The sequence below is a fragment of the Typopeltis vanoorti genome, chromosome 18, assembly GCF_054136105.1.
Source record: "Typopeltis vanoorti isolate ZY-2024b chromosome 18, IOZ_Tvanoo_1.0, whole genome shotgun sequence".
NCBI classification, from domain to species: Eukaryota; Metazoa; Arthropoda; class Arachnida; order Uropygi; family Thelyphonidae; genus Typopeltis; species Typopeltis vanoorti.
Window position 1 is genome coordinate 24,901,083 of NC_143566.1, and position 17,142 is coordinate 24,918,224.

Below are 17,142 nucleotides of genomic sequence, written 5' to 3' on the forward strand. Positions count from 1 at the left end.
GGTTTTCTAATTCAGTGGCTGGTTTGTGTAGATGGACCGTTTTTCCTTATGCCTTATCGCATGTATTTCATTGGGCGCTGAAGTCGGTGATACTATTCCTCTTTGTTTCTTCCAGCTCATAAACACAAGCGTAATTGTTGGTCAACACTGATTCATTGTTCACCTCCAAACATACCGAACTACTTGTTTTCTCCTCTTTTGTTTCTTAAGAATAAATACTTTTTCGAAGGACAGAGGAAATGAGACTTTCTTTTCTTCTGTCCTTTGAAACAGAACTGTGTGGAAATTACTGAAGACTATTACCTTCAGTTATAAAAACACGTCTGCAATTTTATTCTTGTCCATGGTGCGCTAGGTTTTGCAACATCTCGTGCATGTGTGATTGATATAGGAGTTCTTTAGTATTTATTTATACCACACATAGAGAAAACAATCCTTTGCTTAGCTGGATACGAGCAAAACACGACAAAAGATATTGTTTGGTTGATTTCCGTCCTCCAGGCTGACTCATTATTACGATAATCGGACGATTGAAACTTTTTCTTAAAATTTTAATACCATGTACAAAAAATCTCGTGTCATGTCTGGTAGCCTGTTGTTACAGCCGAGCAACTTTGAGAAACTTGGAGTAGGACGGGTAATCTATGAGAGGTCCTTGTGTGTGTTCCTTATCGTGTTGGTTTCTTTTGTGAGGAAAACGTTACCGTATTTGTATGAAAATACTTTAAATAACCTCTTAGGTCAGCATTCATATTTTATTTAAAGTGCGCTGTACCGCAATGGACAACATGCTCAATATATATATTAAAAAAAAAACATCGCTTTTCTGCTTGTTTTATTTTAATAGAGATCCCAAACTTGAGCAGTTGTTTGTTCAACATATTGTATGGCGAACAGGTAGGAAGATGAAAAGAAGTAACTTGAAAATGTTACGTTTGAAAACTTGAATGCCCTTTTTTTAAAGATGGTGCCTAAAACAATTAAGGAAATGAACGAACGGAAAGAAAAATTGTACTGTTGGTTTAGGAGCAGAACTGCAAAGGTATGGTGAGTAGTCACCGCACTTGCCATGACAAATCCAGAAAAGAGAGGGTAAAATCTTAGTCATTTTGATGAAATATATCATGAAGATGGTATTTTGCAACACTTCTGTTTTATGCTTTATTAGATCACACCGTATCCTGCAGGCTTTCGAAGCCAAATCTTTATTTCCCCTGATCTCCCTCCTATGTCTGTATTTGGGTGTGGTCTCTTGACCGGTTTGCGGGATAAAAAAAACCCTAGTTTCTTGTAGAGGTGGGGGGATAAACTTTCACTCCGTAAGGGACCGGCTAACTCGCCTTCAGATGAAAACCCTGATAAAGATTCTTCTCGTCTTAGACGGAATTCGAACCCATGTCTTTCCACCCAAGCCTGCATCGTCGAAACCAACTGACAGACACCGAAGAATAGGTATAGATAATATTTATTATCGTAAATTATTTTAAAAAGGACGAGTATTAATTTGGAGACGCATTTAGCATTCATAGATTGAGAAATTTCTTGATAAGATACATCGAGAAAAATTATGGAGTATAATGAATGCACAAGAATACTAGTTACGTTTAGTACAAGCTATACAAAATTTGTATAAAGAAAAATAGTTAGGTAATAAAACAATTAATTAAAAATAAAAAATTAATCAATGTAAGACAAGGAAGTTGTTTGTCCGTATCTCTTCAGTATATATGTTATCAAATTCTAAAAATATAGAAAACAACAAGAAAACAAGGTATCCAATTAACCAGAAGAATATTATCTATATAATGTTTTATTCAGATTATACACGGTAATCACCTACAAAAATCAGTTAATGAATTAAATAAAATAAGCCAATAATGCAATCTAAAAATTTCACAAAAGAAAGCAAAGATCATGATATTTTAAAGGCGGAGATCATAGTTCATTCCATAACTATTTTTGATCTAATATGTCTTTAATCTATCTTTTATGTTATAGCTGAAAAAAAATTTCAGAAAAATCTGCGGAAAATTAATACTGAATTAAAAAAAAAAATAAATAAAAATAAGTTCAGTAATGATCACTATGACCGTTGTTAGGTTATATACCGCCCCTAGGTAAGCACTATCATCGGGATGGGTATGGTTTGGAAGGCTAAGGACAGCTCCGTAACAGGCCACTAGGCCTAATACGTAAAAAAGGGTTATAAAAGAAAGTAAAATTACATATTCTATTTTTTGTTTTTAATTTTTCATATTTTTTAAATAAAAAAAAAACGGCGTTTTTATAGCTGAGATATAACTTTGCCAGTTTTTGATGCCCTCCAAATTTGCCGCTCCTAGACATTGCCTCAGTTGCTTAATGGATTACGACGGCCTTGCCACTCCCCTTCTATTATATGGTTCAGAAATATTGAAAAAAAAATGGACTGTCATAAAGAAATATCCAAGCAGAAATGATGTTTTAAAGAAGAATTAAAGGATGCATAAGATAGGACCATATAAAAAATAAAGACATCAGAAGAAAGCTAAGTATTTATAGTTTAAATGAAAAGGTCAAGGAATAGAGAGAAATTGAAAGAGCAGTTATATGGGATGGAAATATATATCGACTGCCAAAAGAAGTGGATAAATATAGGGCAAAGGGATAAAGAGAGGAAGATCACTTTCAAAATAGAAACACTAGTGAAAATGTCTAATCCTTGATGAGAATAGACAGATTTTGAAAGATCGCTAGATATATAAAATGCACGAAGTAGCAACTGAATGTCTGTGTGAAAGATAGGCCATCAATAAATCTAATTGCTCTCTTCTGTAAATCAAGAATTTGATGAAAATTTTAGGAGCAGCACTCCAAATGTTGTTATAATTCCACTGGGAGATCAGTATTTATGGCTACATTAATATTCTCGAAATTTTGCTAGTTCTTGTAATGCAAGCTTGTGTGCACTGTCATCTAAACTAATTTATATTCGTAGTCATCGGAGTAGTGTTTTGTTGTTGATATGCAGAGAGCGGGAAGACCCCAGAGCCCGTAGTTCTCATCGGTTTTGCAATCCGGGAATAAAGATCCTTCCATAATCGTACATACTGGACATAGACGTAAAGCTAGCAACCCGGTTGTAGAAGATGTTAAGTAAGCTCTCATCTTGTTTTCTGCAACTTGGTTTCGCTTTTGTGCAACCAGTCAAATGCCCTGAAGATACTGATTAGTAATTTGTTCGTAAAAATGCCATCCTTCTTAAGAATAAGCTGGATATGGACTAGTTCCCTAGCCGCAGATTCGAGGTGTTTGAAGTTACTGTCCAAGCACCAACTAAGGCTACGAGACAAATGTTATGTTCGGTATAATGCCAGCTATTTTGTCTGTTTCGCAAGATGTTATTTGGGATTACGACAAAGCAATTAAGGCCGCGAAACCAGTGTTCTTCTGGCCCGTTTGCTTTTTTTTTTGTGGGAGAAAAAATCCTGCTACTTTCGTATGAGACCGGTTAACTTCACCTTCACTGAAAAGCTTTTATAAAAGTTCTATGCGTTGTAGACTGAATTCGAACCCAAGTCTTTCCTACCAAAGGGCATCGTTGATAGATTTTGCGGGATAAAAAACCCTTCTCAGGGAAGAGGAAAACCTGGCCCCCCCATAGGAAACCGACGGCTATTTTACCTGCAGCTTATAAGGTTCTTTTGTATTTTATCCTCCTCCCTCAAAGTTCATTTCTACCGAAAGATAAATGTTGCCACGAACGCTGTCTACCTTCAGGATAAATATTAGTGGAATAGTCTCTCAGAGACTATTACATTGCAAAAATGACCAAACGGTAGTCAGTTATGTTGCAGAAACCTTCAGAGGAATTGGACAAATTAGGAAATAACAGATATTGTGATTGGAAATTCTTATTTGTTTTTGGCATAGATGTTCACCAAGATTGAGTGCAAGAATTGAAAACTGAAACTTATTGTACGTCTAGAACCATTAATAGGTTAAGAATTAGATGATATCCCACCTAAAGACTCTCAACAACATCGATGCTAATGCAGATTCGACTCTACACAGCCTTTTGATTGAAAAGAAGAGATGATCCACTAGGCCAGGACATCTGACTGGAAACAATAATCCAACCAAGCAAACGGAGAATTTGTCTGCAATCTTATAATGCCAGTCAAACGAAATTCATATACTGTACACACACACTAAGCTGCTATAAACAGCATTCACTATATGCTTATGATTATTAGTGAAGAAGAGATCAAGGATGATGTGTGATCATTGGTGATACCAGAGTTGGAGTTGTGGGCATAATTTTCGAGGACGATGACTTTGCTGTTAAAGTTTGAAGTTGGGGGAAATCAGAATTTAAAGAATTAAGTGGCAGGTTAGCAGAATTAGGAGAGAGAGAGAGAGATTTGATACAGCGGTGTGATCATATTTTTAGCCTTAAGTCAGAAAGAAATTCTATTTTAGATAAGCTTCAATGTGAAGATAACAGAAAACGTGCATAAATCTCAACTTTTCAAGTGTGTACTTGGGGAAAAGTGAGAGACAAATAGCTATCTTTTACACTGATAACTGTATTTCTGTTTAAGAAAAATAAGTGTAACATTGGAGAATGGAGATAGGACGGGATTAAGACCTCGTATATTCGCTAAGTTTCTGTAGGTTTGCATGTTTTTCTTCCCCAGAAAGAAATCTACTTTTTTGGTTCACTTTTCATAGTTGTTTAAAGATAAAGTTAATTGTCAGTAATGGATTTATTTTCATACATACTTTATTCAACTTCTCTACAGTTTGTTTGCTCAATATCCTCCTGCCCCGAGCAACTATATCTCTTGTGTGCTTTAGTGAAATCAGAAGTGGCAGTGAAATATTCGCTTGCTGATTGTACACCTCCAAAACATAACATTAGATTCGGGCCAGTATTTATCGGCTCGTTTTTGGAATACTTGTTTTAAAGCTATACCGTATAAGAAAAAACAAACAAACTGGTGTAACCCTCCTTAGTTCGAGGTAACTCTGAAAAGATCACTCATAACTTGCCGGAAAGAATACAGCTGGGGGGAAGTAAAAGAGAATAATTTTATGGAGACCAAATATATAATAATAAGACAATAATAATTAAACATTCTGCTGCAAATGTTATTTTTAAATTATGTCATCCAAAATTTCGAACAAAGGAAAGACGAACACGGAAGCTCAATTAGGCAGAAACGGATGTAATTGGACGAAAATTTTCAGTAAATCACAAATCTGCATAACACGAAATCCCAATCCTTCGGTTGTCGTAAGCAAGCTGAGAAAAATTTCTTATAATGCCAGTCAAACTAAATTTATATACACACTAAGCTGCTATAAACAGCATCCACGGTATGCTTAGGATTATTAGTGTTTCAATATAAAAAAAAACCGACATGTTTAGTATATCACTAAAATGAAATACAACTTAGTTGTATTTCGTTATTTATTGGGTTCCATTCTTTGAATTATTTTGAATGTATAACATGAAACTTATATCAATCAAACCTTGCATAATTTGTGACATTTATAGAAACGCTGGCTATTAAAAAAAAAAAAAAAAAAAAAAGTGATGCAGCGATGTGATCTCTGTCAATGCTTGTGGTTTTCGTGTTGAATTTTCATTAGCAAGAATGGAAGTAGCGAACTGCGATAATCTCAGCCTGCTTGACACGCTGTTTGTGAGACTGGCAGGCAACGTAACAATCCTTAAGCTGCGGCCATTGGTCAGCGGGCCAGTGAGTGGGTGGAGAATGAACGCGACTAGCCGGCGTCGGGGAGGCCAAGGAAAGGCGGCAAATGAGAAGCAAAGAGGCCAGCCTGACTGGGACCGCTGGGGAAGGGTTACCGGAGAACCGGAAGTTGCCGAGGACCTCGCCCTTAGAAGTTGGCGGTTAGGGAGTGGCATATTGCTTCTAAGCTCCTTAAGTTGTGGTTTAAATTGCCGCTTTCATCACATTATCGCGAGCATAATATATATGCATAATATGGAATTATCATGTAATTATTACTTGGATTTATGTAGTTGATATTTCGTGTCATTTTGAAATCTGTGCTGTAGGCTATTTGGTGTTAGTGAGGCCACTCTTAATGATGTGATGCATCGGAATGTAGTGCATTGTTACACATCACTGGATAATCTTGTCCTGGAATATGTGAATTAGTGTATACTACAACCAAAAAAATTTGTGAAAATATATGCGACCGTATCTTTAGTTGGCTTTTCGTGGAAGAAAGGCTAAGGTGACCTTGGAGCCCAACGTCTGCACCGCCGCCATCCTGTTTATTTTACCCTGGCCAGTAGGGAATGCATGTGCGCAGTTTCACATCATCGCCACGATGGGTTTCCATGGAGACAGATCCGACATCTACCGGTACTCTGGCTAGATGTCGCCCAGTGGTGAGTGAGGCCTCTGGTGACTATTTCAATCTTCCTTAGCATCCATCGGTGTGGTAACAGAAGATCCATTAATTTTTCATGTTTATTCGAACCTATAAAATGTCTATTTTATGGTGCAGGAAAAAAAAACAAGAGAAAACACTTAATAGCGCAATGAAGCTTTGAGTTTCTACGATAATTATAAATTATCTAAATGCATACATTTCTTCTAATTAAATTTAGTCAACAAAATTTGAACTTCTATGCAGTTATTAGTTATAGCTATTTGTAAATATCTTTGTTCATGTTCATAAATAATTTTATGTAGTACACGTGTTGCCTATTAATTGCTAGCGAGATATCAAAGAAAACGTTAAATTAGTGTTAAATGTTTAGTTTTACATCTCTGTTTAAGTAAAACCATCACAAAATTTGTTAAAGGGTACATCAGTAGTGTCAGAGAAAAATGACTGCTGTGTTTAAATATTGGTCTGCGTGCTTGTAGCGCCATCTATCCGATTATTTCTGTTTCATTGAAATAAAGAAATTCGTGAAATTCCTTCTGGTGCAACCATTATGATCTGTTTGTAGCCTCAACTACATAAATACAACACCTGTGACGGTAGCATTTGTTAAAACGTGAAAATGATTTCAGATCGCATACTTTTGTTTTTTATGCTTTTGTCGGGATGGCAGGCTGATGCAAACAAGTCCGAGAGTCAAATTTCCCTATTATTTACGAATCTACTGAAACTTTATTATTTTTATTTTATCCCCCCTTTTTATTTTTTTATTTTTAAGCTACATGATCAGTATTACCTAATGACAGTTTATAAGAAATTGCCGAGTATCTTGAGACAGAGAGAACATTTATTTACAGTGTTATGTAAATTAGCCTACCTCTTGACCTTTCAAGTAAGCGATTTCCTTATAAAGCCATGCTAAGTTCAATTTCGTGTGAACCATTAACGCGATCGTAACTGTGGCTATGATTCCTGGGACTAGTCTCATACGAATAGCAGTTTTTCATCGTGTAAACCGACCAAATAGAACACGCGTAGTTATTATTTATTATTATTTATCTTATTTTTTGTAGGCTGTTATTTTGATCATAACCTGCAACCAAACCGATCGTGGGATTCAGTCCTACCACTATTCCAACATTTAAAGTGAATAACGGCATCGTATTTATACTTGAGGTACTTGACACTTTAAGTATAAGTTGATACTAATTCTTATATTGCTCATGACATTATCTCCTTTAAAATTTAGATGTGAAAATTAGTTAGAATACACACACACATACACTAGTGTGTGTGTATTCCATTGCTGTGACCTTTCTTGTGTAAAAAAAAATCTCACAGCAGTATTTTTTTTTTTTTTGAAGAACTTTCGTATTTGTATGTAATTACTTTCTTTCCAAGCGTAATACATGATTGTATCTATTTAAAAGAAACAAATTTGTGAACTTACATATAGACTCGTTCTGGTTAAAATAAGTAGTTTGTCAAAATATGAGAGAAAATGATTCGCTGTTCACTGAAAGGTATATAACTGTACTTGTATTACTTCCAAAGAAGGAAATCCAATTGCGCAAACGTGTATTACGACGACGAAGAATAACAATAGGGGAAAAGAAAGGAAGACATTTTGGATGTTTTTTTAAAATCCCATTTAAAGCTATACGATGAAATTTATACTTCTTTACGAGATCACGAATACCAATAAATATACATATATTTAATTAAAGCTTTTTCTCTTTCCATATGCCTTCGTTGAAACATTCTAAGTAAATCATATCTAGGTCAAAATAGTTTTGAAAAACTTGGAATAATACGTATTCCCACCCTCTGAACAACACAAGATGCTGTTGCCAACGAAAACTTGAAGAGCTGAATACGTTATATTTTTTCTCAGAAAAGATTTCATGGAATTTTATGTTGGCCAGAATGACAAAACTTATCCAGTTATGCCCAGTAGATTACCTCTAACCCGGCATTCGGCCATAAGTAGATGTTTAATGTGAAGGTGGAAAAGTGGGAGGAAAGAAACTAATTACTCTTGAGACTAATACGTCGAAGCGTAGAAAACGAAATCGCCCATCCAAACCCAGAGCAATTCGTTGCACGTGGGATCTTTTTAATAACAGTACAAAAGCAGTACATATACAGGGTGGCCATAAATTAACTTTCACACTTTGGAGGTATCTGTAGCTAAAACTAATACACGGAATGAGACCACATTTTATACTGAGACTTTCGAAGGTATGGAGAGATGAATTTCGCAAAAAAAAAAAAAAAAAAAAAAAAAAAAAAAAAAAGTACCAAAAGTCGCCGATAGGGGGAATTTCGGCGCTGGAGGAGCCAAAAGCAGTTTGCAATCGAATATTTGCAGTAAACGCAGGCAAAAAGGATTATGCAAATTTTACTGTGCATATATGACAGCAGCGCCACCAATTCCACTTAAAAAGGGATTGGGAACGTTCGGGCAGTTACTCAAATGACTGACGAATTGTGCTCGATATGCATCCTACCTTGCCTCAGCATACTTTACTTGTTAAGTGTTTTACCTTAAACAGTGCAATGCCATAGCGGCCCTTCAGGGAATTTAGAAGACTTCATAACCTGCATACAGGTCCTATGTTAGCTGTAGCACTGAGAGCTATGATTAAGAAGTTTGAAGAAACTGGATCACTAGGAGTTAGACCTGGCAGAGGATGGAAAGCAGTGCAAGAAGAGACAGCAACAGGCATTGCTACTGCGGTGTTCGACGACATAGGAACCAGTACTGGTCCAAGCACTTGTGCCATAGCTCGCAAACTTGATATGGCTTATGGTACAGTCTGGAAAATCTTGGAAAATGCTTCTCTTCTATCTGTACAAGTTCATTCGTGGGCAAGCACTAACTACTGCAGATTATGATAAGTGCATGACCTTTGCCCTAAAGTTTCTTGCCCGAATGGAGGTCGACAATGACTGGCCTTGGAGAATATTGTGGGATGATGAGGCTCATTTTTATCTGAATGAGTCGGTCAACACTCACAACTGTAGAATTTGGGCATCTGAACACCCCCAAGCGATCCAGCAAGTACCACTGCATTCTCCAAAAGTAACCATGTGATGTGGCTTCACAGCCAATTTCATAATAGGACCATACTTTTTTGAACGTATTACCCCTACAGGTCCTGTAACTTGCTCCATTACTGGAGAGATATATGACGAATGCTGGAAAATTTTGTAATTCCTGCATTGCAGCAAAGACAATGTTTGGACTTCATAAGCACTGCCAAACATTGAACGTTCAGTACAGCACCTTTTTACGCCAGCATTTCAGTAATGAGAGGGTTATCAGTTTATTATGTTAAACTACTTTATGAATTTCTTTCCAGCGGCATGACTGCATCGATCCCAGGACATCACTCCATGTGACTTTTGGCTGTGGGGGTATTTGAAATCCGTTGTGTATGTTGGTGGCATTCCCAACTTGCATGTCTTGAAAGAGAACATAAAACGGTCTGTTATGAACATCCAATCCGACTACTTAAGCTCAGCTGTAGAGCATGTCGCACACCAGTTAACTTGCAATTTGTTGTACACAAGAAAGTCAGCACATTGAAAATCGTGTATGTGGTCCAGGGGAGCCTGATTCTGATGAATAAAACATTATTTCCCATGAGTTCAATTACTACATTAATTTCTGTCTCTCGCAAGTTGTTTTAGTTTAATTATTATTATTATTATCATTGTAACGTGCCACATATCCAGCTGGAATGAGTGACGTGGCTGTCGCTTACACCGTCGAAATGTTATTATTCCATTTTATCTGTCTTTAATGTAATTACCTGCTTGTTTTTGGCTCCGCCAGCACCAAAATTTCTCCTATCGGTGACTTTTGGTACTAAATCTTTTTTTTGCAGAAATCATCTCTCCATGCCTTCAAAAGTCTCGATATAAAATTTGGTCTCGTTCCATTTATTGGTTTTAGCAACAGATGCCTCCAAAGAGGGAAAGTTATTTTATGGCCACCCTGTATTAATTTCAGTACACAATTATTTTTATCTTATCTGTGCACAGTCACATGGTAATGATATAGAAATGTTTGTCATATTGATAGATTAGTTGCAAAAGAATTTCATGGCATTTGTTTATGAATTTTTCAGTGTTTATAATTACATTTGAAGGGAATGCAATTTAATGTTAAAATTGACATGAAGAAAAGAAGAGAGCAAAAATTTTATGTTAAACTACTTTATAAATTTGAAGAATGATTTTTTTTGTGTGTGTGTGGGTTCAAGTTAACAAACAAATAGATTTATAAGAAATGCCTTACTTTTGCCCATAATTTCAGAACATCAAAAATTGTGCAGAATAATTAAAAGGCAGCTTGGCAATATGCATCTGTGCAGTTTATTATTATTATTTAATCCTATATTTCCTTCTGTCATTGTTCTGTTATTATCATCAAAACATTTCAAATCATAACTTTTTTTTCATAATTATTATTTTTTTTTATTCACAAACATAATTAAAATTATAATTTGGTCCACTTCAGTGCAGTAATTTGTTAAAACTAGACTTGATGGATGAAATTTTCTTTTTTAATTTGTTACACATAATTCCATTCTTATTGACAAAAAAATTTGTAATGATAATTTATTTCATTATAATATGAATTAGTATTATATTTTTGTTTGAAAACCAGTTGAAAATGACAACAGTAAATTCTGGATTTGAAAAATTTGGCATTTAGAATTTCTGGTTTGAAATTTCTTGAATAATTTCAATTGGACCTTATTGACAAAATTAGACAATATCCAGTTATGCCTTTAGTGCATTTAGGATAATGAATGGCTTTATTATACAGAAATGCAATTACGATACTCTTCTTATGATTATATGATCATTTTCTTTCTTGGAGTTTTGTGAGATCCTTATGTGAGTTGGAAAAAATCTGCTTTTAAATTTAAATGAACAATAGTCTGTCTTGCTCACTTATAACTTAGTCTGAATATCACAGATATTAATTGTATTACTCTGTGATAAGTTGGATAGGGGGAACTTAAAGGATAAACTAAGATTCTCATTTCTCTAATTTCCTAAAACTTAGTAATCATCATCATCATAATGCTAATTATGGGTATAGACCATATTGGTCTGTTCTGGTCTCAGTATCCATCTAATATCCTTTTTTGAGGTCTACCCTGCCTTCTCTTTCCAACTGGCTTATATTTCAGTATTTGTTTTGGATATCGGGTGTTGGCCATTCGGTTTACATGTTCTATCCATTTTTGTTTATAATTGTTTAGTTTTTCTTCTATTGATTTTGTTTTTAGTAGTACTAAAACTTAGTAATAAATAAGTAATCTTAGTACACAATATGCCTCTTTAACATATAAGTCTAGAGGAACAAAAATTGGGGACGACCAATAAGAAGATGGACTGAGTCTAGAACAGGCCACTTGGCCTAGAACCTGGATAGGAAGAGGAAGAAGACTCCCTTATATCTGTTCTTATATTGGACTCTGTTGTCATACTACTCAGTTATAGGAATAGATTAGATTTCTTGGTAGAAATGTCTTAGAATCTAGTCATAGTAACAGCACACCTATCAACATCCCTTGATAATTCTCTTGAAATTGTGCACTCCAGCATGGGTCTGGCCAAATGCCTATAAAAGTAGTTAAGTTTTAACCAGTTCACTGTTTCTGCAACTTTACATTTCTTTGAATTTACGCTTCATTCTTTTTAGTTTTGAATATGAAAACTTGCTTAGTCTTAGGTTTTCACAGTTCTTATAATTCCTTATTTTCTAAGCAACGGAGTTACTTGCCTGCATTGCAAATGGCTTAAAAATATACGTTTTCACTTGGTTAGCCGTAATTTGTGCATACACTATATAACTAAAACTTCATTCCTATTGCATGCTATGTAATCATAAATATTGACTATTCAGGTTAGCCTGAAGTCATGTAAAGACATGTATTATGGACTAAACCATGTTCATAGAGGTATGTTGTATTTTAAATCGCCAAACCTTCGTTCTAAAGCAGCTCACATTTCTATGTAGGTTGATTGTTTTCATTTCTCTGGTTTTTGATTTTTGTCAGCTGTTTGTATGTAATGTGATCCCTTTCAGAAGTGCAAAAATTAACAGTTTCACTGTAATTAGGTATGCTTTGTTTACAGTGAAACTTTTCAAAAAATGGGATTTGCCTCTGTCAGGGCATGTATAGTTTAAGAATAGGTTTTTTTTTTCCCCTTAACAAAATATGTGAACACATTTTTAACTTAAATAGGAATTAACTGAAATATTTAAAGATTAATTTTGAGCTAAGGTTTTATAGTGTCTGATATTGGACTCTGTTTCAAATGAACTTCTTGTGCTAGCTTTAAATAAAATCATATTTACTGAGAGCTCAAAATTTTGATTGCAGTAAACTAAACCAATAAATACATTAAAAAAAAAAGTGTGACAATTATCCAGGCAGTTGTGCAAGCCAGTATACTAAAAACATGAAATAGCTCTTCAACTTTTCATGGGTAAGGTTGACATAGCATATAATTTGTAGACTGTCCTCATCAAAATTAGGATAAATCTACAAATGACTAAATGTATACATTTTATGTATATAATTTTATCAAACTTAGTCTCTTTATAGTGTGTGAGACCCTTTCTATCATTTATAATTTTTTTTGAAAAATTTTACTCTCAAAGATACCATTTCACAAGAATTAACTTGTTAAAATATTAATTTTTATATAAGATGTGCAACAGTTTGTTAGTTATGATGCACAAATTCACAAACATTTTCAAAAGAAATCCTTTATCAATAGAAATTTTATATCTGGATATTTCATCTTGTGAAAATAATATTAATAAGAGTTACTATTAGAGTACAGTATTGTAAAATGATAAAATGCCTGACCATTATGACATAAATGTTAGCCACAAACTTAGACCTTCCTAAATTGCTGATGCACATCTTACTTCTTAGTTGCTAAAATACAAACTTCTGCATCTAGTGGAGCAAGCAAAACTATTTTAGTCAGTCATTAGTTTATTAACATGCTTATGAATTAACAAAACGAATTCCTCTCCGATTAAGCTTATGTGCATTGTTCTGCAAGTGGGAAATACATGTGTAATGATTGTGAATTCTGCTATAAATTGGTAATTTATGTGAAAGTTATTGCAATATCAGTTAGATTTATTGCAGTTGGAAATAGCATTTTGTATTACAAGGTATTGTTAAAAGAATTGGCAGTTTTTTTAATAATGAGAGCTGTATTTCCATTCACTAAAATATATTTGAAGTATCACAGTGCATTCATTAGTAATCTTTTTTGTTTGTCAATAATATGGGTTAGCTTTTGTATGGAAATGACTTCTTTGTAGTGTTTTAAAATGTAAGTGATGTAATGCTGTTATCAATCTCTCTCCCTCTCGCTCTCTTTTACACACAAAATATGGAATTATTATTTTTGTATTTAAAAAAAATTCCATTATGGAATTTTACTATATTCAAGTTTTATATGCATGGCCAGATTTATGCATAAAGTGCAGCTTACACTCTCGCATCATTACAAGGGCCTCCAAAAAGTTGTTAAACCTAAAATTCACTCAGTAGAAGATAGCCTTTTAAAAGATACAGCTTAGTGACTCCAACAGCCTTAAATCCGGTCCAGTTTATATGATTCATTGGAAAGCATTTCTGTACACCAGAGGTAAAGGGCACTATGTCCATTTTTTTACGGAATTGTGTTTTAGGTATATTTTAATGTTTTGTTTTGTGCTCTTTTCAGTTGTGCAAAGCACTATCTCCTGTGTGTAATATTAAGCGGATTAGCCAGTTGGAAAGGGCACTATGTGCCATCGTGGTAAAGAGCACTAAGTGGACAAGTAGCCGTTTACTTAGAATGTGTGAAAAAAATGGACAGTGCTCTTTACTTCCGGTGTAGAGATTTAAGAAATTGGAAGTGGATATTCATAAGGTTTTTATTTTGTAGAGCTGTAGTTCTTAAGCTGGTATTATTGAAGAATTTCATATATACGAGGGCTGTTCGATAAGTCCGTGCAAAGTCTAAGAGATGGCATCACCAGTACGTATCATGGCTATTTTTAGTTGCTGGCAACTGTTGGAGGATCACACACACTAAGTTTCAGTCAGATAGATTTATTACTCTGTGTTTGGTGTTCATTTGAATCGATCAAGTACAGTGATTTGTGAAAAATGGATGATAAAGAATTTCATGTAGATTAAACATTACTTTCTGAAAGGCCAAACTGCTCAGGAAACCAAAGCTAAGCTTGACAAACATTATGGTGAGTCTGCACCTTCGATTAGAATGGTTTTTAAGTGGTTTAGTAACTTTCAAACTGGCCATATGAGCACAAGTGACACTGAACGTTCGGGACGCCCTGTTGAGGTCACTACTCCAGAAATTATTGAAAAAATCCATGATATGGTGATGGATGATAGAAGAGTGAAGGTGCGTGAAATTGCTAAGGCTATGGGCATCTCAAATGACCACGTACATAATATTTTACATGAACATTTACATATGAGAAAACTATCCGCAAGATGGGTGCGCATTTGCTCACACTGGATCAATTCGTCAATGTGTGAACTGTTGCAAGAACAGCTTGAAGCTGCCTCAACGGAATCCAGAAGAATTTTTGCGTTGTTTCGTAACAGTGGACGAAACATGGATTCATCACTACCAGCCTGAGACCAAGGAACAGTCAAAACAATGGGTTGCAAGTAGGGAATCTGCACCAAAGAAAGCGAAAACCGTTCCTTCAGCAGGAAAGGTTATGGTCACCATCTTTTGGAAAGGAAAAATGACCACACAACAACGCACCCGTTCACTCTTCTGCAATTGTGATTGCAAAATTGTTCGATTTATGCTACGAAGTCTTTTCGCATTGCCCCCACCACCACCACCCCCACTCTCCAGATTTGGCTCCCTCGGACTACTATCTGTTTCCAAACATGAATCAAAGGAGACTATGTTTAAAAATAAAAAATGTTTGTCCCCAAAAAATTGTTTTTCTTCATTTTTGCACGGAATTATCGAACAACCCCTGTATACAGAGTCTGCCAAAAAATTTATACACACTTTAACAGATATCTATGGACTTTTTTTGAAGTTGGATCGAATTACAGTAGCAATGTGTTGTATGATGTTCTCTCAAAAGATGTCGTTACTCACATGAATACTAGCATCGACACGTGATCGGTAGGATAGTCAAAGAAAATGGCCCAGGCACGATTGTCGTTCAAGGAACGCAAGACCATTTTAAAGTGGTATTTCAAATTTCAGAATGTTGGTGAAGTTCAATGATAATGGAAGCATGAGTTTGCAACACAACCTCCAACATGCCTGACAATTGCATGCATTCGTGATAAGTTTGAAACCCATGGTACTGTGTGTGATGTGCACAAGGGAAGATTCAGGAGGCCTTGCACAGCAACAAGTCCTGCTTCCTCAGCTATGGTGTTGACAGTTTACATGCTCGTCACAAAATTCTACCACACAATGTGCACGTGAGACAGGAGTTAGCAGTGCAAGCATACGGTGCATTCTAAAGCAGCTAAATGGAAAGTTCACATCCCAAGATTATTACATGCAATGAATGAAGATGATCCTGATCAAAGAATGCAGTATTGTGAGTGGTTTCAACATATGGTAGAGGAGGAGTTTCTGAGGAAGATGGTTTGATCTGATGAAGCACAATTAAGCTTAATGGAACAGTGAATCTGCATAATTGTGTTTACTGGGCTCCAGAAAATCCAGGCGTTCATGCAGACTAGGCAGTCAATTTATCAGGGCTCAATCGCTGGTGTGGATTGTCATCTAGGGGTTTCATAGGGCCATTCTTTCTTGAAGGTACTGTTACTGGTCAAGTGTACCTAGACATGCTACACACATCCGTTTTACCTGCCATTCATGCAATTTATGGGAATGATCAGTTTCTCTTCCAACAAGATGATGTGCCACCACACTGCCACTGAAATGTGAACTCTTATCTCAATGAGAATTTGCAGGTACACTGGATAGGACGAAGAGGTTCGGTTGAGTTTCCCCTCACTTTCTCCTGAGTTAACACCCTTGGACTTCCACCTGTGGGGGGCTCTAAAGGATGTAGTGTATCGTAGTAAACCAACCACACTGGTTGTCCTTCAGAAAGAAATTGAAGTAGCATGTGCATCAATCCCACTGGACACTTTGGCCATTGTGTCTGGACGCTAATGGGAACCACTTTGAGTACCTTGTGTAATTGTAGAAATCAAAGGTAACTTGTATTCATCATCCCGTGATGTCTGTATAAATTTAGTATTACAATTTTTATACAGGTTTTTCTTTTGCTGAAGTGTGTATATATATATATTTTTGATGGACTATGTATATATATAAAATGCCAAAATTTCTATAATCCATTATCTATTAAGTTTTGCAAGTCTAGACATTCCTTGTCACATTATGTGGAATAAGCAAATTGCCAAACTAGTTTAACATGGTTTTAATGAAAATTTTTCAAGAACTCTTGATGTAGAGCAGGGGTGGGGAACCTTTTTAGTATCAAGGGCGAAAATTGCTAATTTAAAAACTTCTGCGGGCGACTGGTAAATTTTAACTCTAATATATAGTGTGCAATATATTTCCTGCCAGACGTATTACGATCATATTATATCTAATATAGCTATTTTTGGTTTTGTATATTTAATTATTTAAATAAATTTAATTATAATA

At 35.3% G+C, this 17,142-nt stretch overlaps 1 protein-coding gene across 6 annotated transcripts in view; it reads left to right on the forward strand.

Moving 5' to 3' along the window:
- Nucleotides 1-17,142, forward strand: part of LOC150096550 (serine/threonine-protein phosphatase 4 regulatory subunit 1-like) — a 536,793-nt gene that overhangs the window by 180,414 nt on the left and 339,237 nt on the right. Inside the window, exon 1 of one of the 6 annotated variants that reach the window (XM_090408178.1) lies at nt 5,925-6,409. The exons of the other annotated variants lie outside the window; for them this stretch is intronic. Within the exon in view, the coding sequence (XP_090264304.1) occupies nt 6,321-6,409 (89 nt within the window). The 5' untranslated portion in view covers nt 5,925-6,320. Of the gene's footprint in view, nt 1-5,924; nt 6,410-17,142 lie in introns of those variants that run through there. 6 annotated transcript variants of the gene reach the window in all.